We start from the raw sequence: 25915 nt of genomic DNA, 5'->3' as shown, positions 1-25915 counted from the left end.
ACAATTTACCGAAAACTAACAATTTGTTCATATTTCACTTCCATTTTGTTTTAAAAAAAAAACAATCACCATTGAGATCTAATGTTAGTGTTTTTTCTGTTTAATATCAATTGTCGTGTCAAAAAAAGGTATCTAACACACGAAGCGTGTTTTTGGCTCGAAAAAAAATCAACGATTTCGCTTGTTGAGAACGGAAAAAAAGTTTTTCGGCATGAAACAATTTTGATGTATCCAAATGCGTAAAAAACGAGCGTTTTTTTCGGTCGAATTTGTGTGGTTTTTGTTTGTTGGGTAATAAAATCAAAATTTAACGTTGGCGCAAATGCTGCCATTGAACTGTTTTTATGCTATTTGTTTTTTTTTTCCATGTTGGTAAGAATTTTGTGATGAAGAAGACAGTTGTGTCGACTATAATCATAACTTATGCATATTTAAATCTGTTTCATAAAATTGATGTGAATTTCTATCGATCGATTTGTTGCGGCTACATTTGAGAATGTGTTGTGTGTTACATACGAAAACCTGTGTAACCAAACTCGTTGAGCACATTATTGAGTTTATAAGCTCACACAGAGCGACAACAAAATACAGAAGAACATTATCGCACCTCCATTCATCACTACTTAAGTTGAATTTTGTTTTTGTTGTGATTTTTTATTTTCAGAAAAATATCTGTGATTTGGCCACGGTGGGCCCGTATATTATCTGGATTTTCTTCATATGTATAATATATATATATATAGGTTTATCTAAGGTTTCAGTTGTATTTAGATTTCTGTTATGCATTTGTACCAAAATTGTCCATTTTTTATTTCTTCTATTCTATATTAGCCGTATTTCATTGTGTGTATTTCAATATGACGTATATTTTCCACGCTTCTCTAATGTTGTTTTTTTTTTTTGTTTTAAATTCTCACTAAAATCTATATAACATAAATTTGTTAACATACCAGTGTTTAAACGTTATCTCTTTTATTTTTCACATTACTAATCACACCACGAAACGAACGAACGAAATGAGAACATCAACGACGTGATCATATTTAATTTACCTTTCCATATATCTCATCTATGAGACCGTTTCATATAATAGAATGTATATATATTTATTTATTTATATTAATTAATAAGAGACAGTTAGTTTATAGAATAATAATCATTTGTTTGTTTTTTGTTGTTGTTGTTGTTATTTTCTTTTATTGTATAGACAGTGTCTATTGGACACATCCGCCCTATATGTTCAAATGAAATTGTATCTTTAATGCCAGATGTTTGATATACATAATTGGCTTAAATTTTACAATTTTTCTTTGCAAAGTTTTTTTTTCGTTTTATTTTCCTTTTTTTTTGTGTATATGTGTATTTATAATAATTATATCAGTGATAAAATACAATGTTTCTGCAGCGAACTGTCATATGTTCGACGGTTGCCCGTTACATGTGTGTGTTTTTTTAAATCTTTTCGTTAGCTCATTTAAAATTTTCTTCTAATTTACAAACATAAATGAATTGTGTGTTTTGTTTGTTTTTTGTTTTCCTTCCTTTTGTGAGTTAAATCGATAAAATTTGATCGGCATTTGTTATGCCCTTAAATGATATATCTAGTAAAGTAACAGATTTTATTTGTGTGTGTATGTGGCTTTTGATAGACATATGTATCTTCTACGATGCTTAACTGAAATTGCTTTTACAAATAACATTTGCATTTTTTTCTCTCACAATATGTAAATAAAACTTTTCTTTTCTCTTTTTTTGTTGTTTATAATTGATAAAAGATTTCTTTTTTTTTAAAGAAGAATTATAAAAAATTTTAAAAACAAAATTATCTCTCAAATAATAAAAAAACTCGTTATTGGGATAAAATTAAATGATTCACCATCCTTTTCGAAATTGAAAAATGAAATGGGAAAAAGTGTTAACATATTTGTTATGCATTTTTTTTTCGTAAATTTTTTTCAGACTGTGACGCACTGAAAATATGTATAGAATTCTAATCACGCGATCACATTTAGCTTATATCAACAAATTCTTTTTTTTTTAAATATAATTATCAATTTAATTTAAATGTAAATTCATCCAATGTGCTTCACGATTGAAAGCACGCCTTTAAAAATGAGTGTGATCAGAATCGCTTATGATGCAATCATTTTTGAATAACTTGATCTCATTTCTTAGCTCCAACTGTGTGTTTTTTTCTCTCTTTTTATTTACAATTTAGCTGAGAAGCATTTTTTTTTTTTTAATTTTTAGTTTGAAGAGTTGAGGACTCACAATGTGGATTTATTTTTTTTAACTCTTATGTTTTAAATGGGCGAAAAACGAAGTATTTGCAATTGTGTTGGCTTTGTTTTCATATCTATTGTTGTTGGTTTTGTTGCTTTTGGATTTGTTGATCATCTGCAAAGCGTATAAAAAATTCGGCAATCGTATTATCCATTTGATTTGATTTTTGGTTGTTGGGCTGCTTTTAGCATTTACCTATTGCATTTGTGGTTGATAATGTGGTTGATGTTGCTGTGACTATGCTTGATTCACTTGGCGTTGTTGGGCCAGGCGTAAAACCTGACTGACTCATTGACTTCTGGCGAACCTCACGAATTTTCAGCTGCAAACTTTGCTTATTCGGAAATATATCACTGTGTTTTATCTATTCAATTGGAAATTCCATCGGAATGCGATTAGTTTCAGTTTTGCCGAACCTCCAAAAAATAAGAACAACAAAGTAAGTAAGCAAAAATATACCTGGAATTCGGTTGTGTCTTTTGAGCTAGGAAACATTCCAGATGTATTGAAAAGTTCCATAACAAGTTGTCGACGTTGTTCCAATGTTTTGCGATGACCTTTTTCAGCAGCCGAATCTTGTGATGATCGTGGCGCTGGATTGTTTGCACTGCCAATCGGTGTGCGCGGCGAACGATCCTCATTGGTATTCAAATCTAAATCATACAAATGGCAATGTGTTGTTATTGTAATGCTTTAAAATAAAATAAAATTGTCTTTTTTTTTTTTGCTGCATACCTTTGACTTGTTCAATATTAAAATCGGGACCAAAAAATCGATTACCAACCACAGCAGGCGGTGTGGCTGTGGATATTGCACTGTTTGGTTGTTGTTGTTCTTCTTCATAAACTAAAAAAAATGTTCGAACAAAATTTGCGTTGAAAAAATCATCCGAATAGAATATTCAATGGAATAACAAATGATGAAGAAATGCTTACATGATTTGGCTGAATGTGGTGGCTGGTGTTGTGGTTGAGTTTTTTTGCGATAGTTTTGCGAAAAAACACGCGGTGAAGATGGCACTGATATAGCACTTGGCGATTGACAATCTTCTGGCTTGAAACGTGGCAACGTTTGGAACTTTTTCTCAAAATCCACTTGCCGTAAAACACTGAAAACGAAAAAGTGAGTAAAATCAATGTTTTAAAAAATTCAGGGTCGTCGACCTTTTTTGTTGTGACTTACTTATTTAAATCTTCGCCTTTTACTTTCTTAAACAATGTTTTCTTTTGCATCCCTGGTGATAATTGTTGCGAATCGTCCATAGCAGCTGAATTTGGCGTTGGCAATGCGGATGGTACAGACGTTGCCGTTGGAATAATTTGCTGTGTATTTGGTAGTGTGGCTTCATTGCTAACAATTTGTGATTGACCTAGTATATAGCGATTCGTAAAATATACAAATGAATGAATGAAGTACGTTTGAATGAATTGATGACCTTTTTTTGTATACATACAATTTGCATCTCCGCCAACCAAACTGCCCAAACGTCTTTGTAATGGAGCTCGTCCCAATTGCGCTGGCGTTGGTGCCAGTATAAATCTTTGCTGATTGTCTGCCGACGTCGAATCATCATAATCTTCGCTGTATTCGTATTCAGTTTTTTCATCGTCTCCAGTTGGTTCTTCATCCATGGCATTTTCATTTTCTTGCCGGACAATTGTCGACGAGTAGGTCTCTGCACCTTGTTGTGGTTCCGTCATTGATTTCGGAGTTGCTGGCAAATTTCGGTTGGATAAAACCTATACATAAAATACGAATGTTATTCGATGAGTAACGATACGTATTTTGAATGTGGTGATTTCAAGTGTTTACCTGTTGATTGTTATTTTTTCCATTATCATCGTTTATATCTCGATTGGCAGTTGATCCAGTTGTCGATGTTAATGTTACAATACCGGCTGTTGTTTCTATCGTAGATGTGGAGGAGGAATTGATCATCAAAACGGATTTTAATTGATTATTAGTTTGTGTAGTTGAATTTGGATTAGTAGTAGATGTGGTGGTGGTGTTAGTTATGGTAAAGTTGCACTTATTTCGAATGTTATTGTCATGTTGATGGTTATGAGCATGATTGGCTGTTGTGTTTGTATTCGAATTGTTGTTATTATTGTTAATCACATTTAAATCGTTTACACTGAGCAATTTACTGAGCGACGCTTGTGTTAGTAAAATGATTCCGGGTTTTTTAATGATTGTACCGTTATGTGATATTGATGATATTGACGAGGACATTGACGTTGGTGCATTATTACACTGTAACACTGAATTCAGTGGCGATGAGACAGATGTTACTAAAATCGGTTGTGCAACATTTGTTGTATCATTTTTTATGTCATTTGTATCGTTGGTCACATGGTTATTTTTCACTTTGGCCATAATCAATTGATTCGATTGTGTTTGTATGCAATTTGAACCGTTACTATCATAGTAAATCGCTTCAAATACCACATAACTATTGCTATTGCTGCAGGCCACTACATTTGGTGATACACATTTGGTGGAAGATGATGATGATGATGAAGTAGATGATAATGTGGTTGGTGTTGTCGGAACTATTGTGATTTCGGTTTTATTGTTCGGTTCGGTTTTTATTTTTTTCATTTCATTTTTTGCATGACAAAATGACATAGACACAAACAGGCACACATATCACAGATATTAATGATGATGATTATGATGACGAACAACACACATACATTCAACAGTTAGTTTTCGTTGTTTTTTTTTTATTTTGTGGAAAATTGCGTTACGAAAAAAAAAAAGAAAAACAGAGAGAAAGAGCGTTACGATTTTATGTATGAGATAGAGAGCGAGAGTTAAAAGTCAAGATGCAGTCATTTAATTGACAATGAACTTAAGAGAAAACAGTACTTGAAACAAATAACAGAATACTTGAATACTTTTGTTTTTCAATACCAAAATAACACAAACACAACGAACATAAAATTGAAGAACGATTTATAAAACTTAAGGAAAATGAAAGTGATAAGAAATGTGTGCAACGATATAAACAAAAACAAGGGCAACAACTTAGGATACTTCAATTAAAATGAAATGAAGTGCAATACAACTTTTGTTAATGAACAGTGTTAAACAATTGGAATTATTTACAAACCTTTACTCAATTGGATATTAGGTTTCACGTCACTTTTACTATCGACGACCTCTTGTTTTATATCACCGCCTATACACCATTGACAAACAAAAATCGATGAAATATAAATTAGTCTACGTTCTGCAATTGATGAACGGCATTCACAGTATGAATGCTTGACTTACCGCTCGCTAATGACGCATTTGAAAAAGTGAATACCGTGGGCGGTGACGGTTTTACTTCACCTTGATTTTCAATTTCCGATACAACAACTCCGCCAGCCGTTACTATTGGTTTTGTATCTTTTGGGCTTATTGGCATCGTTTTAAAAGCACCGCCTGCATTTTACAAAGCAACAAAAAAAAGAAGAAAAAAAACGTGAATGGAATGTGATTTATAATTCAGGTGGGAGCGCAAAGCATATTTATATATTTGAAAAAGGGTAATAATTTACCGGTAGGTTGAAATGGTAGAATTCCAGACGGATTTTTCGGCGAGTATGCATTCAAATACATTGGAACCTGTTGATAGTTCAGTGGACTATCGATGTTTTGTCGTTGTGCTTTTATCGCTTTCGGTTTACATGTGAAATCACGAGCACCATTTCCATCTTGTTGCTGTGTTTCACTTGATGGTTCCTTCTTTACTTTACTCTCGCTTGCATCCGTATTCTCTTCATTGTCGGAATCGGTTACTTTTTCGGCACATTTTAAATCGATGTCATGAGACTCCTTGGCACTTGGTGCTTCTTCTTCAGCAATTACCATCTGTATTTGATTCATTTAATGAAAATTAAATGTTAAAAAAACGTTCATCAAGTTAAAATGAAAATGCCAAAACTCACCTGTTCATCATCCGACATGGATTCATCTTGTGGCTCATTGCTCGCTTCAGTTATTGATTTTATATGAACAGTATTGACAATTGGACCAGATGTTGAAACTGGAATTGCTAATCAATAGAAACGTTTAAGATTAATGACGGGCGTTTAAAAATCAATGGAATAGATTCTCGATTTATCTTACCAAAAGTGTGTGGTTCAGATGTGTCCATGGCTGCGTCGTTGTCATCATGATTTGATGGTAATGCGAGTGAGCTCACCGGTAGCAAATCGACACCATGATATGGATCCAACGGTGTAGTTGGGCTAATTTCATCCATTCCATCAATTGAATCCGTTCGGCCGCGACCATCTTTGCCCGAGCTCGATGATTTTCGTCGATCTTTTGAGCACCATTTCCATTCTGGATATGTGCGAAAATGTGCCTCTTTCACTTCGCTTGCCAGCTCATGGTATCGATTCTTTTCTTCTGGCTTCAATGCATACCACCATTCGCCAAGTATTTTGCTCACGGTACGATTGTCTTGATTCGGATGCTTTTGATGAACCATCGCACGATGTCTTTTCGAAAAAATCATAAACGCATTCATTGGACGACGAATTTTTGGCTCTTTTTGTTTTGTTGCCGGACTTTGTGGTTCTTTTGCTGATGGTGGCCCATTGACACCTTGATGCAATGCACCGCATGATTGTGTACGACGTTTTGCAGCAGCCATTGTTTCATTGCTACTTTTCAATATAACCGGACTGTTTGGTATCATAACATTGCCCACAATTATTTGATTCGATCCCGAATTGTTTGTTGCATCAGAGCTGCCATCGCTATTATTTCCGTTTGAATGTGTTATCATTGAATTGGCCGGCATATTGTTGACATTATTCATTGATGTCATGACTTGTGGCGAGAAATTTGTTTCAGATGTATCCATTCGTTCATCCGTATTCAAGTTATTTCGTCTATCGACGTCGATGTTTGATGGTGGCTGATAATGTTGGCTTTGATGGGGATAATGAAAATTTGCCGATGCTTGACGCGATGACAAATGATTTGTATCGTTTGGTGTCGGTTGCTCGAACACATCATCATCGCCTTGATCATCTGGAAAAAATTGGCAAAAGAGAAAGGCAAAGAAGAAAAAAAATCAAACAAAAACATTTAAAATGATTCATTTTCAACTGAATGCCATTAATTCATGTGACAGTATATGCTTACCATCACCATCTTCATGCGATACTGGCACGTTTGCTGATTCGGGTTTCACATGTGACGTTGTGATGGTTGTAGCTTTTTGATTTTTATTCGGGGCGTCAATTATGGGCAATAATGTTGTCCAATGATGAACTGACCCCGAATTAATTCCGTTTTTTGGAATGGTTGCATGTTCGGTTGCTCCATTTCCATTATTGTACGGAATTGTTGCTGTTGTTAAAATAACGGCGCCCGAATTTGTCACAATTGGCACGTGCTCCGGATGAAAGGGCTGATACGCTGTGTGCACCGTATTATTTGTTATGGAAGATGCCGACGATGCTGGTGAAATTCGAATCACACTTGTTGTATGGGCATTTGGCGTTGAATTCAAATTGGCTGTCACATGTGCTTGTGGTGCTTTAATTTGTCCAGTGCTTATTATGTTTCTTGTTGTTGCGTTGATTTGCGGTGGTGCCGCAATTTGAGCCACCTGCTGCTGCTGCTGAAATATCAAATTTTAATATATATGATATTTTTTTTAAATTCAGTCTTTGTCGAAGAGGATTTTGTGAATTTTTATGTAATTATTTTAACACAATTTTTTTACCTGATAGTGCTGAGAGTGATGTGATTGAGTCACAATTTGTGGACGAAGTGACTCTGGTCGAATTACCTGCGACGAATTTAAACTATACGAAATCGGACTCGGCGTCGTACTGTACTGTTGCTGGAAAATATAAAATTCCATTTAAACACATTTTCGTAAATTAATTGAATAACACGAGCGATTCAAGTGAAGCGAATGGAATATAATTATACCTGCGGTTGCTGAGCAGCTGGGCTGCCAATTGGCATAAATAGATTTTGTCGATTTCCAACCGTTACCGGCGATTGATTTGCATTCAATGGCGATGATACATGATTTGTGGGCGATGAAAATGATGGCGTTGCCGAACGTGAACTGCTCAATGAGACTATTCGAAGAATAAAAAATCAAATCGGTTAGTTACATTTGAAATACCGCCAATCGAATTCTTAAAAAGGAAAATCATACCCAGCATATTTGCCACATCTGTTTCTTCTTGATCGAAACGACCAGTGACTCGATAGTTTGGAGATGTTTCCGATTCTCTAGATGTATCTTCATCAGCTTGTGTATTGCTACTTGAGCGACTGTAAAACGATTTTATTTCAGAAAAATGTCCACAATGTCTATTAATACGAATGATTACCTTGGAAACGATGGTCCTGTCGATGATCTCAAGGTATTGCCACGCTGATTCAAATGGCGTGAACAATAGCCTCGACGTTGTGATTCTTTTGTGCATTGAGGATTTGAACACCTAAAGAAAGGAAAAAAAAACAGATGAAAATTCGTTGATTTTTTGTTAAATTTCGCCCAAAAGCACGACTTAAAAACTTACAAGCGACGCCATTGTTTGCCATTAAATTTCTTACGAACGCCCGTTTCCGACTGTACCACATCGCCTTTATTGAATTTGTGTGGTGTTGCTGCTTGTGAACGTGGGGTTGCTGCATGAGATCGTGGTGTCAGTCGATTGTCAACAAGACTTGATGTACTCCCTCTGCTTTGTACGCTGCTACGTTTACTACTACCGGATAGTACTTTTTCTATAAAAGCACAAATGGATTATCGTTTAAATATCCACATAGGATTGGTAGATTGTTGTGAAAAGTGTAAAAAAAATCCTATAAATTACCTCCGTCCATTGGAAAGCTAATATCTTCGCGTTTTAGCTCATCATCACTTTCGTCATCGCAATAACGTTGGTGTGACCTTCGCATTTCAGCTTCAGTCACTGTTATACCTCGATCTAAGGTTGCAGCAATCGGTGCTGTCGTTAAAATCGGTGTATTGGTCGTTTGCTGTGAAACGATTATCTGTGGAATTTGACTTTCATTTATTTGATGTAAGTTGGAGACATTTTGTACGGCATCGACCGAAATCGAGTTAGATAGTGTAAACGGTGACGTTGATGCGGTTCTATAATGTTCTTCATTTGTCTAAAGACGAGTAAATAGAGCGGTGAAAGAGAAGAAATATTAAACAAACAAAAAATGTAATTAGTTTGAGTCACCGTCACCAACGTGGTGAAAAGCAATTAATTCTCAGCATACCTGTATAGTTGGAAGAATATGATGAACTGGCACATATTTCGTTGCATTTATTGCGCCATTTGGATTGAGTGTATTGCTAGAGGCGGCCGCAGCAACAGCACCGGCCAATGTATTCTGATACATATTTGATGGTTCCATGGCATGCAGTGATTTAATTTGACCGGATATAGCTCGAGCAGTTGATGCTGTATCACCCAAGTTATTTGTATCATTATCATTGAGTTCATCCCACCATGGTGGTCGCAAAAGACGGATTTGTGCACGTTTCACCGTTTTTGCTTCATCACTCGCAATCGAACGCACAATAAATTGTTTTGTATCATTTAATATTTGTCTAATTTCGCCTTCAATAAATGTTGTGTGTCCCTGACGATTGGTTTGAAGGCATACGACTCTTGTGCCAAGCTCAATATCACCAACCGATGGGCTTGCGTCGCTGATTATATCAAAGCGTCCACTGCCCAAAACATCATAGTACGATTGTTGTGTACCTTCCGGATAATCGAATTCCACCAGAATTGTGTTCGATGGATCGACCGACCGTATAATGCCCGCAACATAAATATCTTCTTGACGGGCGAGCACACGGTGATTGCACCATTCACTCAAATCGAGTTGAGATTGTTCGTTGGCAGTTGTTGTTATTGCAGATGCATGCGGGGGTGGTGGCAATGATTGTTGTACAGTCGCTATTCCAGCACCGGCCAATGTTGCTGGCCCAGCAATTCGTATTATCGACGATGATTGCACACCATACTTGAGTGTTTCATTCGAACGAGGCGAACGGTGATGTATATTCGGTGTGACATTTGATGAATTTATAGACGTTGTATGGTCATGTGATGCAATGACTGGATACTCATTATGCACTGTTATCATTAATGAACCGTTATCAGTTTTCGTTGGGCCATTGTCGGTCTTGCGACTATTTTGACTAAATTGACTATGAGATCCTTTCATTTCGTGTACAATTGCTGTCGAAACGACTGAATTTAAATGAGAATTCGATGAAACAACCATCGCATGCTCATTTGGGTGTGTTATTGTTTGTGGCATTGTGCCGACATTTACAATGATCGCGTTGCTTGTTCTCAAACCGTTATCATTCGAAATTGACAAGTTCACATTGTTATTTGTTTTATCCGTAATATCACTATGTATAGGCGCTGAATTTGTGATTGGCACGGATATACTGACACTGACGCCTCCATTACCTCCGCCGCCGCCATTACCGAAATTTCCATCCATCCCATTTTGATTGCCATTGTTCTTATTCGTATTAATCGTGTTGTTATTATTATTATTACTATTGTGACTGTTCGAATGCACTGTTTGATCTAATTCTTCCAAATCGGCGATATTAAATTTTCGCTTTTTTGGATGTTGACGCGGTTGACATGCATTTGAAGTTGTATTCGCACATTTATTTTCACTGACATTGCCGCCGCCGCCATTATTACTACAACCGGCCATCACCGTCATCGCTGATACCGTTGATGTCGTTGTCACCGCACCGCTTTGCATTGATGTTGCATTCATTGCACTTGAGATCGATTGATTTGGACTCAGTGTTACAGTAATATTCGAGATCGTAGTTGTTGTATTTCTATTATCGCCAAACGCTGTGCCATCGCTATTGTACGATGTGGCTATTGTTGCACTTGCATTGGATGATATAATTTGTGATGATGATTGTAAATGTTGTGATAATAATTTTTCTGGGTTCATTGAGTTTATTTGTATTTGACTGGCTGTGTTATGCGACTTGACTTCATCGTGCATCTAAAGAAGGAGAGAAAAAAAAACAAATCACTCATTAAAACAGTAAAAATCAAATAACATTTCTTATCGCAATAAACTATCAGATCTAAAGTACACACACAAAATAAAGACAAAAAAAAAAAACAAATTGCAAGAGAAAAAGTAGCTGAATTTCATTTCACATTGTATATAAATCCGAATTCCCCTTACTTACAAACAACTTCATAATAAAACCAACGCAAAAAGACAAATAACAACGAATCGCTTGTAATTGATACAAAGTAATCAAAGCGAATGATTCGCTGGCTGGACAATAAATTTGCAGCAGCGAATGGAAGTAAATGCGAGTAAACATTTGATAACGATTGATTGAAATGCAAGCGCATTCGGTGTTCAGTTTACATAGATTATAGAGCATTACGACTCTTTTTTCCTTCAACACACGCACATACGTACGTATTCTATATGGTACTGAATACAGTTTGCTGTATTTGTGCATACAATGTTGACGTACTTATTGTGTGTGTGCTTGTGTGTGAGTGTAGACTATATAAATATGCGTGTACAATGTTAAAAAAAAAGAAATATCAGTACTGTCCGAAATGTTCTTGATCATATTATGAATGCATGTCCGCTCGCACTCAAACTAATTTATAAACAGGTTTTGATTAAATCATATACTGGTCTCTCGTGCTCATCTGTATGCGCAACAGAAAGAGAGTGAATGGCAACTGAACGGATAATAAAACCTGCAAACTGTTTATAAACACCTATCTAAGGCCAGTCAGAGAATTTAAAGAAACAGAATGCGTGGTCTCTTCCCATCTCATCGTCGTCGTCGTCGTCGTTCAAGTCATAGCAAAAACCCTCTTGAAAAGCAATTACAACATTTATTTTTGTTCATTTTCAAAAGAACGTTTTTTTTCTTCTTATTTCGATAATTTTGGTGTTGTTGTTGTTGTTTTTTCATGCCATTCTTCATTTATGCCTCACTCTTGCTCTTGGGAAGACAAAAGATGCAATCGATTTTTCGTTCATTCGAAAAGTACCACCATTCCGTGTGTACAATCGGGTAAGAAGGAGAAAAGAGTACGAGAGTGGAAATAAACGAGTGGAAATAAATATATCATATGTGTGGTGTTTGTGTGGTACATGGAGTAACAGGCCAAATATTATATATGCTTATATGCGTACACCGTACACCAATCCTGACTGATTATTATGTATTATATTATGTGCGCATTCATTCGATGGATAATTATTATTATCTAAAAATTCCTTTCGCGAACGAATAATTATGATATGACGTGAATGCGGTGCTATCTTCTCGTCTTATATGCTGGCCTCCCTTTTCTCATCTATGTACCCGATCAAAATTTCATACATTCACTTTGGTTCTCATCCTAGTAGGTACGATGTGTTCTTTTTTGTTTTGCTTTGCGCTGTCATGTTCTCTCTTCATCGACGTTTGCTTACACTCGACTCTCATATATAAAACATACACAAAAAAAAACAACAACAATTAAAACGCTCATGGTACAACTCAAGTACGATATATTTATATATAAAAGGAACGTTGTGCTATGTACGATTTTCCTGGTGTAAAATCAGCTCAATGTTGCCTACTGCTGAAGGAATACACATTACATGTATATAAATGCAAGAAAAAAGAAGAAAATAAGTAATGACAACTTTAGCGAGAAGAAAAGATTTGAGCATAAAAATAATAATAACGAGTCGTATTCGCCTCTATAGAAGAATTCAAAGAAGAAAAAATGATGGAAAAAATTGAATAACGAACATATACTGATGGAGTGTATGTGTGTACATGGAGGCTCTCAGATGGATGGTTTACAACTTCAATCTATATATTTATATTGATAAAATGTGACACACGACTGATTTAAGTTGAAATAAACAAATCCACCGATAAAGAATGAAAAAAAAAAAATAAAAAAACAGAGTAAAAATGAATTGAAGCGATGAAGTGAATGAGTACACACAGTTTGGTATAGGAACATACGTTGTCAAATTCACAAGATCTTCAAAATATATATGCGAGAAATTCATTGCCGATATACCGATTTCAATTGTGACAAGCAATACCATCACCACCACCATATGTATTTCGCTTTCAATGTAGATAATATTTTCCATCGTATTCAATTCGATTTTATTTTTATTATTTCTCTTCTTCCATCGGGTAAAAATGAGCATCGAAAGCGAAAGAGAAACTCGAACGATTCTAAAAACGAGCAAAGTGGTTGGTGTTGTTGTTGCTGCTGCTTTTTTTCGTTGTTATTTTATTTTGTACAAAAGTTGAACGTACACACACATTACACATGGTAATGATCGCCAAGAAAACCTGTTTTTCTTTCTTCATTTCATGCACCTTTTATTCTTTGATGCTCTCTAAGACTTCTCTTTTGGTTTATCTTTACTTTATTCGATTAGCAAATACATATTATTTTATTTATACACACACGCTCATCTGGGACTGGATGAATCGCGTTGCCACAAACTGTTGCTTCAAATAAAATTCAATGTATTCTTCAATGCAGAAAAAAAGCACCAAGAAATGGAATAAAACGAATGGTTTTCCATTTCGTGGCCATTAAGCATATAACAATTATGTATACTATATTGCGATTTGATAAAACATCGTTGTTGTTGTACGTTCTTTGTTCGCTTTCTTGTTCGATACTCAACAAAAATGGAAAAGAATAAAAAAATAAATAAATGGCCTACGTAATCAATTGCTGGTGTATCACAAATTATATTGCTTATTTGAACGGTTTTTCATTTCTTTTTTGCTTATGATTGACTGTTTGCGTTGCGGTGTCCAATTCGAATACAGAATATTCGTATGGAAAATAAACTCAAATGTTGTTGCTTTTTTTATTGTATTCATTCGGTCGTCACTGTACAAAGTCTATGCTACCTTTGGTTAGGCAGTAGAAATGCCAAAATCAAGCATTATTAAGCCTAATGAAATCTCCTGGGCCTATGAAATTTATTTTAATAATTTATATATATATTCGAAACGGCAGAAGGAAATGAATTCAATTTGGCCTGCATAATAGAATAACAGAAGCATGTCATTTTAAGTCCACTTCTCTTTGGCTCTCCCTCTCTTCGTTTTTATTTTTTCGCTTCGTTATCTAAATGGCCGATACTCGGAGAGGTTTTTTCTCTCTTTTCATTCGTCGACTGTTACCAAGGAGTTAAATGTTCTCTTCAATTTTGTAGAATGAATGGAAAAAAGCGGTGTGTATTCATATCAAGTCAATATGAATTGTGAACACAAATGTATGGTCAATTTATTCAATGGAAAAAACAAAATTTCTTTTTCTCTCTTACATGACAACACTACATTCGAATCGACAGGACTATATCTGCTATGAGCTTACAAAATTGTTCGATTAATCTCTATTGGGTGCGAAGCAGAAACCCAAAGACTGAAATTCAACACAACACGGATTAGCATTTGAGCAGTGACATAAATAATCGGTGTAGATTTAAATGATATAATATAATATACGATTGAACGAACATCCAGTTTAGATGGTAATCAATAATAACTTTTGATGTTGTATACTCATATATAACAAAAACACGTTAAAAATTAAACTCTATCCAAATGTTCACTTCTTAAAACTTTTTTATTTTGTGTGTGTCGATCTGAAATTTGTTTTCCAACAATTTCGTCAACGTATTTTCAATTCTTTGAAATTCTAAACTATTTTCATAAATAAATTATAAGAATATAGTATTTTCGTCAAACACTTTTAAAGAATAAACACGCATTCACATATGCACAATAAACAATTGAAAGAGAAGAAAAAAAATCCGAAAGAAAAGAAAAACATATGAAAGAATATAGTATTCTTGAACACGAACCGAAAAATCGCTTGAAATAAAAACTGAATTAAAAAAATATTCGATTGAAAACGAAACACATACACACGTCGTGTGTCGAGCGCAGCAGAATCGAAAGCGACGTACAGAAGAAGAAATGGAAACAAAAAAAAAAACACTATCACTGGAACGAGAGCTGAACTAACAATGAATTTGTTTTCATTTTACGTTTCAAAACATACATACAGTCCGGTTATTACTCATTGAAACATTTTCGTGTAAATCCCAACAAGAGACCAACAATGTATCGCAACGACAGCAAGAAGAGGCGAGAATAAACGCATAAGACAGCCAAGAAAGAGAGAGAGAGAGAGAGAGAGAGAGAGAGAGAGAGAGCGAATGAGTAAAAACGAAGAACGAGATAGAAGGAAAAGCACAAAATGTGTGTTGTTTTTTTCACTTCTCTTTCGTCGACGACGACGGCGACGGCGACTAATACTACAAAAACATTGAGAGAAGAAAGAACGCGAATTTGAACGAATTGACAGGCAAACTACGTGCGCTTGAAAGTGACAACGAAAAACACGAAAACCAAATGTTGACAGAAGAGAATTTAGAAGAAGAAAATTGAGAAAAAGAAAGAGAACCGAGGGAATGAAAGAGTCATATTTGAATTTATATACAGAATAAAGTGCAATCGAATTGAATACGAAACGAAGGAGAAGAAAGAGAAGAAATGATACGAAAGGCAAATAACTGATCGACAAAGACAAAGAGAGAGAGAGAAAGAGGGATTTTTTTTTAAAAAAGATGAAATTTTCTGTCTGTATAATAAGAATAATCAAATCGGCGAATACAGCGAGATAGAAAACATTTCTATTGAATGTATTTTGTCTCGTTATTTTTACAACAAATGCTCATCGGTCATAAGTGTGTGCTGTTGCGCACACAGGCAACCGATTAAAATAAAATGAATGCATCAGCACGCATCGAAAGCATTTACTCATTTTATTTGTTTAAAAATTCAATTCGATTTTTTTTCGCGCACTTTTGTGTACAAATTTTTAGCCGCCTTGATTGAATACTATATTCAATTTTTGTTTGTTTCAATTAGTGTGCTTTACAACCATTTTCTATCCGAGCAGAAAAACGGAGCGAGAGAAAGATTTGTTTCCAGAAAAGACTGATTGACGGAACTTTGTTGTTGTTGTTCCGTGTGTTGTTTTTATCGCATTTTTGTTTGCAGCGTCTATTAATAGAATAAACTGACAATACGTGCATGAAAATTATGTGCTACAGTTACGTGTTCAGTATATAATTCAAAAACCGATCAGGTCACATTTTGTGCATACACGACCGCAATCTAATGTGAACATTATAATTAAAGCGGCAAGTATTTTGACAAATTTATTATCAAAAAATAATATAAGGAGCATATTTGTTATCAACAATTACCGTGTATATCGACGACGATGACATGAAATAACGCACAAAGCGAGATGCATGAATGTCGCTGTCATTAACTCATTCACTTTGACTTACACACGCATGCATGCAAAAACAAAAAAAGCATATATAGAATATGGTGTGTAGAAAATATCGACATCGATTATATTTTCATTATCCAAAATAAATACACGGAACGTACACACAATGGGGAATCGAACTAGAAGACGGAAGAGAAAAAAACCGTAACGTAATGTAGCAGCCAATTGAATCGAGTGTGTGCGTGTGTACACTGTACACGCGCTCGATATAGAACAAGATACGTAAATTATACACCAAATGCCATTATAATTCTAAATAAATACTATATCATACCGTATGATTCATACGTGTTCCATGTAAAAAGCCACACTGACAAGACACATACGCATACATTTTATTTATCTCGATGCGGTTCTATTAATAACGATTTTCATTTTTTTTCTCTCTTGTTGTCGATAAGTACAATAAACTTTGACAAAAATTGAATCAACTTATAGCCTCATCATATCGAAAACAAAAACAACACCAAAAAAAACCGTGATCATTTATATCGTATCGCATTGGATTTCATTTCATTGACAAAAATAAAAACAATGAACAAATAAAAACGGCAACGTAGAATAAGAAGAAGTCGTCACGACACTGTCCGACAGTGGAAACGACAAAGGACGACGGTTTCATTATTGTGATAGCTATCGAAATGAGAATGAAAATAAACACAAGTTGAGGAAATTTAATACAATAATACACATCATGTATAATACAACGAAAACAAATGCATACCACGCATATTTATTTACACCAATTCAATTGAAGCGCGTGAAAAAGATAGTGGCATAGAGAGCGACGAATGGGAAGAGAAATAGTTAAAAATCGAAGGAGTTTGCGCGACAAATAGAAATAGAAGAGAGGAAAAAAACCGCACTGAAAATGAGAAGAGAGAAAAAAAAATTCGTGGTCGAAATACACTGGGGCACGATTCACATCAAATCATTTACTTATGACATTTCACGTACGTGTGAATTATCAAAACATTTTCAAAACGAAATGAATTGTTCGAGTGCATAATGACAATCAAATGGCCGAGTATACACAATTACACAGCACGGTATCTGATATCAGGGAGCCAACAGCAAAATATGCGATTCACATTCTTTTTCGATTCAATAACGATTTCCAACTAATTTATTTGTTATTGTGTTTTTTTAACAAACACCGACTGAATCTATTTATTTATATGCTTTTTTCGTCAGAAACACAGTAGCGAAATGTGTTTAAATAACGAAATGCGGGCCATTTTAACATTAAAATAAATACGCGAATTTAAAACGTGGTTCATACACACACAAAGAGGGAGAGAGAGGGGAGAGAGATAGAGAGCGAATTACCTAGTAAAATAAAACACATATACCGTATGATTTGTTGTGTCGGAAGAGGAATTCGTGCGATCAAAACAAATATTAATTAAAAAAAACAGCAGATAGCGAATGACTTTGATGACGTTCAAAACATGCAAGAACAGAAATACACTTATCACACCATCAAGCACTCTTTGAACGAACGAAAAAGAAGTGGTGTAATACACACGGATATTTACGCTTCTCGTTGTATTTTTCGCGATCTTATAAAATGAGTAACTGAAAAAAACAAACGAACATGGCGATCATACGGTATTTAGACAGTGCCGCAGTTTGTCGAGACGTGCGTTCGCCTCTCGTATCATGTCGTATCGTTTGCGATGTTTGTTTGTCTTGCATTTAACCACACGTTTGAATTAGCAACGATTTTACGATCATCATGTGCTTAGTAGCTGCGCTATGAGAGCTGGGGGAGAAGGGCAAGTGTATATATTCATCTGTGATGGGCTATGCTGTTGAGCTTTTCTTTCTCTTTCTATCTTGTTCTCCCGGTCTTTATTTTTTGCATGACACAAAGTGCTTGGAATAGCTAATGAATGCCAAGTCATATAAATGATTATTTATTTGAATTAACAATGGTTCGCCTTTTTCGATGCAGATATAATTGCATTTCGAGATGTATATCATTCACCTACGCGCGCACATTTTTTTTTTAATTCATAGTGCTTTGGTAGCGAACAGATAATAAAGTCGATGGAAAAAAATTGCAATAGCAACCAGTATTTAATTTGTTCACGAAGCTATTCGGTTTTTGATTCTATCAAAAAATGATTTATGTAGTTTGCCGTTGAATGAACAAAAACGAATCAGAATATATACGATGAGAGAGAATTAATATTTAAAAAAAATCCAACACGGAATATAACGAATCGTTGTATAAAATCAACAATTTAGATGCCGTCATGTGTGAAGGAATCGTCGGCGTTGAGGTGAATACATGTGTTGTTTTTGTTGCTGGCTTTTTTTTTCATTCAACGAACAATGGAACTATATCTGTGTGCCTGTAAATGATTGCAAGAATACAAGAAACTAACACTCGAGAATCAATCGGGCTCAACAATGAACAATGAAAAAATCTCTGTGAATCGAGCCAAGCTCAATGGGACGGTCTTTCTCTCTCTCAGTCTATATATATGTGTGTGTGTTCAAGGGAGACTTACTTAGTAATAGAATTAAACACAAATACATACACGCATTGAACAGTCATTTGTGTATGTTGTTATTGTTTCCATTTGATGTACCTTTGCCGAGTTTGTATATAGCCCAATCGAACGTAAGCAATAAAAAAAGACTACTCTTTTTTTATCCACGTATAAAACATTAATACATTATGTAGCATAGTATAGTCTATGGCTTGTCAAGCGCTGTTAGTAACAAAATAAGGCTTTCTGAACGAACACAACAAATTCAATACCAACAACATTGGACAGACATCAGTTCTAGTTGAACAATATAGTATCCGAAGGCTCATGATATGTTATGGACTCTGCTTCGTTTTCCAATAAATAAATCTGGATTGGGATTCTCAGTAAAATCTGTTTCATGTGAAGAGAAAAAAGCCCAGATTGCATTGCCAGAGAGACACTATGAGCAGGTTCAAAATCACAGTGCTTGCATGCATGCACGTAATCGCTGATACATTGTCTTTGAACGTGAACGTGCTGAAGAAGAATCGAAAAACATTGAAATTACCCGTTGCACATCGTTCGCAAAGTAAATAGTCGAAGTCGTAGTCTTTGTCGTCGTTGTCTCTCTTTTTTTTTGTTCGTTTTTTTGTATCCACAAAGTAAGGAGTAAGCGTTTAAGTATATAGATTCAAATTTTCCACATTGGAATTTAGCGTATGAGCGATGGCAGCAATGCAGATGACTTTCTGCTTAAAACACCCACGTAAAAAATTAAACGGCTCTTCGGTGTGTGAGCTTCTTTCACATCGAAACGTTTATTCTTTGTTTTATCTTTTCGAAAATTGTCACTGGCTTTGGACAAAAGCGATTTTGATATGATTCATGCTATTATTGAATGCATATCTAGAATGCATACGTGTATGTACCGTAGGTTTAATTATAATAACGAAAATGAATGCTCGTTATTTTGAAAATGATCAACAAAAAATTGCGTGTGTACACTCTACATTAACACAAACACACACAAATAATCACATGCAATTGAAAAGTGAGAAGCTGAACAGTAGCAAGCGATTGTTTGCATTTTGAATTTATCTTTGCCGAAAATCGAAAAACTCATTAAAAAGCGATTTTGTTATTTCAAAAGCATAGAAATGGCCTGAAACTCCGGCTGCATTTAAATATTTGCATAACAATAATGAGCCAGATAATGGTGTTCATCATGGCATCACATGTGTAGCAAAGCCTCCACTCACAGCTTATTTTCGTCCATAAGCGTATTTATGTGGTCGCACGTTTTTCGGATACGTAACCAAAGTTTCCAGTAAAATTGAAAATGACTGTCAACACACATACACACTTGCACGTGCCCATATTCACTTTTGCACTAAATATAAACAGACACAAAAAGAGTTCATCCGATTAAAATTAAATTGAGTTTTCAGCAATATTTGACATTCCATTTTATCTGCACTGAAGTCCATAAAAATGTTGTCTGTCGAAGTTTATTTGTGGATGGGTTCACCCCCCATCTCTCACCATCCATCTTAATATGCATATCATATCCGTTTCACATGTAGTAATAACCATTGTCCATTACAACCTAAAAAAAGCGTTTTAATGAATTGATGAATACACACTGTGTGTGTTTTTTTTTTTTTTTTTTGCTCTCTTCCTTTCCTTCTTTCTTTCGCTCACGCCCGGTGGTTTTGTTATTTATTTAATACTCTTTTTTCATTCAAATTGAATTGACAACGTGCTTTAAAACATCAATTATGTCAAATTCAATTGCTCATATCGTTGCCAGAAATGCCAATAGCGATATACATCCTCAACCGGAGGGACACTCGTTTTCCATCACACTCCGTTTTTTGACATTTTTCAAACTTATATTCTGTGTGCAATAAACACAATTCCATTCATATTGTGTTTCGATAAAATGGAAACTTTCGCTAACAATGCAATTCGGATTAATATTCAACAACGTCTATCTTTGAAAACACAAATTTTCCATTCGTGTAAGAGCAAATATATATACATTGCGTTTCATTGCTATATACAATGCAAAAGCAAAATGTATGAATGTTCTCGATGTAACGGAAGATACGGCGCACGGAATGCTATCCAATTTATATCGACTTGATGGATTTGTGTGCAACGCGAATCGACATGAATCATTCACACAAAAATATTTACAATGAAACGAGATATAAATTGCTGTATCAGTAAAGGCAATTCAATGATGAAGAAGAAACGTGGATGATATAATCCGAAGGCAAAGGTGGCTCTAATTAAACGGTAACCATTACAGAGAATACAAACTGATTCGAACAATTCAATTGAAATGAGACAATTTTCGATAAATAAAAAATCACAACATTTTAATTTTATATTGACTACGTTCAATGCAAAATGTGTTGCATCATATTTGCTTTTCAACCATTGAATTTATTATGACGTGAAAAACCTCTTTTGCTAAGCACCACATTCTTCAGGTCCATTGTAATTTGGGCATTAAAATTACGCTTCTCTGTTGTGGTTCTTTGTTGTTTTACGTAAAAGTGCCGATGTTGAACCCGCGGCTCATTTGCAATGTGTTACATTGCACACATATTACAAATGATTAACGCTTTAGTGGACTCTGTATGTATTGTAAGCCCGAGCACAATGACGGGCGCGTGAATGAGTTTAGTCGCCGATTTTGTGCCGTATGTATGTAAATTGTAAAGAATGAGAGAAAATGTTGACTTTTCGCTATTTAGTTTTTGTCGCTGTTGATTTGCGTTTTACGATTGAACAAATAGCAAGGCAAAAACTCGCCAAACTAATTGAATACGATCGTTGCATGTGACATACAAATAAAGTTCTCGTTCATCGTCTCTCTCTCTCTCTCTTTCGTTCTCTTCGCAAGCCCAACACATTGAACAATGAGTGTGTTTGTGTGCCCATTTGAAATCTTTGCTATTTTGTATTTTATCTGTATGTATGTGAGTGTGTGAGTTCCATCAGGCGCGAATGCGTCTCGAATATGCAATCAACTGAAATTTGAGCCGAAATGAAGAGTGAAAGAGAGAGAGAGAGAAACAAGTAAGAAGTAATAAAAAAAGCGCATATGAAGTGAAAAACTCATTTACAAAAGCAGCGAACGCAATTGAGGTATTAAAATCGCTGAACGTGTTTGAAATTGAATGAATAAAAATGGAGTGACGAAAAAAAGTTAAGAACTGTTGTAAGTGTATGTGTTTGCGCGCATTTCAGTTGTATTTAAAATTTACCATAGAACGAAAAATGGCAAGAGATAAAAACGCGCATACACAACAAACTGAATTAAAGCAAATACACAATTTGATGTGTGTGCACGTTACGTACCACAAGCAAGATTCTGGACATGGGGGGCGATGCGCAGCCAATAATATTATATATATACACACGCTATGGAATTCTCGTTCGTTTCGATTTTATCCAGTGGCATGAAAACATACGCTGTACACAAATAAAAGAGTGACAACAAGGGAACGGTGTATGTGCGACAGCGACAGACTGAGAGCGAATCATGCAAATGCGGAGTGCGCGTTTTACAAGCCTCCAATACAATCCAACAAACGTTAACTATCCCATATTCAATGTTTCAAACAGAGCAAAAAAAAAGTGAGTTTATGTGTGTTGCTTGTTCATATTTACATGTTGGCTGTATTAATCACTGTTAACGTTTTTTATTGCCCATATTCAACAACGCCGGAACCCCGACACATTGCCAATATACGAATACGGCCAAGATACGAACGAATGACGAAACGGGCTGGCGAAACGAATGAACGACACAATGAAAGAGATTGCGATGAATCAAAGTGCCTTATAAACGGTTTGTAGCTACTGGTCTTGAGTTGGCTGACTGAAAATTACTACGCTTGCCGTTTTGAAAGGCAACACATAATCAAATATAAAACAAACGACACAATCATATTCTGTGTACGACTTGAAATAGACACACATATACAATAGGGAAAAAAAACATGAAAATCGATAAAAATGCATCTCGTCTATCCAAATGCCTAATAGGCATTCATTTTATTATTTTGCAGTTCGCACAACCACACAGCTTACTGCAAAAAAACTTAATTGCTCACTCGCTCATTCTGCTTTATTTTCGAATGAGATGATTTTTTTGTATTCGTCGATGATGGTTAAGTGTGAATCGGTTGTGTGTACGATTGCCGTTCTTGTTCTCGGAACAATGATTTTTAAATTTAAATCACGAAAAGTCATCATAACTAAATGAAAAAATCTAACAACACAAATAAAACATATTTTTCCATAATTGAATTCATATTGTATTTGAAATGAAACATCAAAGCGTCATGACTCATGAGTCGATTAAGTCATCGTTTGCATATGATACAATCAGTTTTTCAAAGCGAATAGGGCATATGAATAATATAGTATGTATATACAACGTGGTCAAAATTTATGCTAAAAAATGATAATTGTTGCAAAAATATGTTGAGCGCAATCATTTATTTCGACAACATAACACTGTTTATGGATTTTGATCTCAATCCGGGATTTCAACAAGGCGCAAGAGAGAAAAAAATTAAAATTGACATAAAAACAAATCCGACTCGTTTGGCATTGTATATAAAAAATGAATGTGAAGTTGTTATCAACGACATAGCAGTAGCAGAAAAAATATAATGGAGCTGAAATGTTTGCATTGAAATAAAAAGGGAAGACATGTTACGATAAAAAGAGCTTTGAAATGTAGTCACTGCATCGCCACCCCGTTGTTGATGCCAAACCGAGTATTTTGAATAGGGATGCCTGATTACTTGTTGTGCATCGTAATTTTATTTTTGTTTTTCAAATACCCTTTAATGAGACTTGGACGCGAGAATATGGAAAATATCCCAGCCATGCCACAAAAGAAGTGAGCAAAGTAATTACATATATACATCAAAAGATATATATAGAGAGGGAGGGAGAATGCATGAGAGGAGCTTCGCACAACGGATGGCAATATAGCAGCAGTAACAACAGCGGCAAAAAAAACACCAACTTGAAGATGACGAGAACGCGAATATACACATGAGTGGCTGTGTGATGTATTTCCTAGTTCTATGTAATGTAGCGAAATGTGATGTTTTTTGTTGTCTATTTGCTTGCTGTGTCGCATGGCTCTTGAAAACTTTGTGTTCATATGTTGAGTCGTGCGCGTGTACAAACACATACGTAAAATGTTTTATTCTATGAACGAGTGAAGCAGAGAAAGAACAAAAAACAAAATGAATAGAAGGCAAAAATACCAAAATGTTTATACATAGACATGCTTCGATAGAGCTCTCATACTAAGTCTCCTGATTTAGCTGAATCTATGCGACAAGATGGAAAAATGCTACCTCATATACAAGAGCACAGACAGAGACACCCGTGTTTGTTATAGTATCTTTCGTTCTATCTCATACGCACACGCGCACGTGATATCTCTTTCATTCTCCATTGAAATCGAACAGAAAGGTCATACCGATATTCATATTTGAGCGTACACAAATTCGCGGATATGTTTTGTTGCCGAAAGGAAATGTAGCAAATCGAAAAAGAAGAAGAAATACAACATCAGAAGAAGAATAAAGTTTGTGCACAGAAAAAAAAGCGATGATGATGTCGACGACGACGACAAAAGCCAACGAATACGATGTCAATGAGAGCCAAAGTAAACCAGAATGAATAATAAATATCGGTAAAGATATAATAGATATGCGATAGGAAACGGTTTTGCCCCCAGATCAATGGTAGCTTAATGCCTCGTCGATACTCTGAACCAGAAACAAAACCATGAAAACGAAAGTTGAATGCACAACTGCAATTTAACTCGATGCCATTTGAATGCGACTCAAATTATGCATACAAAAAGTTTCAGCAGCAAATTTTTGGGATAATTTCTGTTATATAGATTTTACAATTCATAGCATGTAAAGCTAGTAAATGCATTCTATAACTATTCATGCCAAATGTATGCCTTACACAACTGCGCTGCAATGTCATTTTACACAGTCTTTGTTCACAGCTTTCGATGTTTACCGTATATTCTATGCTGTGCAAATCTTCTCCTTATTTTTCCATTTAATTTTCACCGCCATCGTCGTAGTCGTAGTCGTCATCATCATCATCTTGATTGTGTGCTCTTCTTGTTTTTGTTATTATTGTTATTATTTTTTCGTTGGGCTCATGTCTTGAGACAGGCACATAGAATCGTGTAAATGAGTGCGCGCGCGAATTTGAAATACATAAGTAATTTATACGTTGTGCATTTTAAATGGCGTGTGATGTGATATTAGAATCTATAGATCAAATACACAAGTTTCGTTTTTTTCTTGTTTTCCTTCTTTCGCTTTCTCGCTTTCCTGCTTTGCGTATTTTGTTTTCTTTCATTTTTTTGTGTATATTTATACTTATTCATCTTTTGCTCGAGCCAGCCACAATACGGTTATTGGATAGAATGCTGTTGCATTTCACCATTTTGCCAATGTGTGAATATGTGTGCTTGTGTGTGGCTACAGGCATTCGTATTCATTTATGCATGTGTATTTGAATTGCCTATGCTCTTGCAATTGTAACAAGACCAATGTTGATTTCTGTTTTGTATTTCGCTATCTCTGTCTACTGCTTCCTTTCTCTCTCTCTCTCTCTCTCTCTCTCTCTCTCTCTCTCTCTCTCTCT

The 25915-nt window shown here is 35.3% G+C and overlaps 1 protein-coding gene across 8 annotated transcripts in view; it reads right to left on the bottom strand.

Moving 5' to 3' along the window:
• Positions 1–1854: 1854 nt before the first annotated feature.
• The window catches only part of LOC116349074 (putative transcription factor capicua), a 27840-nt gene continuing 3779 nt past the window's right edge, over positions 1855–25915 (bottom strand). For 4 of the 8 annotated variants that reach the window (XM_031780333.1, XM_031780334.1, XM_031780336.1 and 1 more), the window contains 21 exons: positions 9550–11331; positions 9132–9435; positions 8835–9042; positions 8643–8753; positions 8465–8583; positions 8230–8384; positions 8018–8137; positions 7432–7912; positions 6403–7317; positions 6222–6328; positions 5832–6144; positions 5563–5715; positions 5399–5467; positions 4096–4190; positions 3737–4022; positions 3466–3652; positions 3219–3391; positions 3019–3129; positions 2743–2936; positions 2479–2647; positions 1855–2397 (listed from right to left, as the gene is read on the bottom strand). In XM_031780333.1, the coding sequence (XP_031636193.1) occupies positions 2357–2397; positions 2479–2647; positions 2743–2936; positions 3019–3129; positions 3219–3391; positions 3466–3652; positions 3737–4022; positions 4096–4190; positions 5399–5467; positions 5563–5715; positions 5832–6144; positions 6222–6328; positions 6403–7317; positions 7432–7912; positions 8018–8137; positions 8230–8384; positions 8465–8583; positions 8643–8753; positions 8835–9042; positions 9132–9435; positions 9550–11331 (6093 nt within the window). In that variant the 3' untranslated portion in view covers positions 1855–2356. Of the gene's footprint in view, positions 2398–2478; positions 2648–2742; positions 2937–3018; positions 3130–3218; positions 3392–3465; positions 3653–3736; positions 4023–4095; positions 4191–5398; positions 5468–5562; positions 5716–5831; positions 6145–6221; positions 6329–6402; positions 7318–7431; positions 7913–8017; positions 8138–8229; positions 8385–8464; positions 8584–8642; positions 8754–8834; positions 9043–9131; positions 9436–9549; positions 11332–11524; positions 11552–14670; positions 14692–25915 lie in introns of those variants that run through there. The other 4 variants (XM_031780337.1, XM_031780329.1, XM_031780330.1 and 1 more) reach the window with 4 other exon arrangements.

The sequence above is a fragment of the Contarinia nasturtii genome, unplaced genomic scaffold (genome assembly GCF_009176525.2).
Source record: "Contarinia nasturtii isolate CC-2019 unplaced genomic scaffold, AAFC_CNas_1.1 Cnas_scaffold_2806, whole genome shotgun sequence".
Taxonomy (NCBI): Eukaryota; Metazoa; Arthropoda; class Insecta; order Diptera; family Cecidomyiidae; genus Contarinia; species Contarinia nasturtii.
The sequence above is the reverse complement of the archived record's forward strand: the minus strand, read 5'-3'. Positions and strand labels throughout refer to the sequence as shown.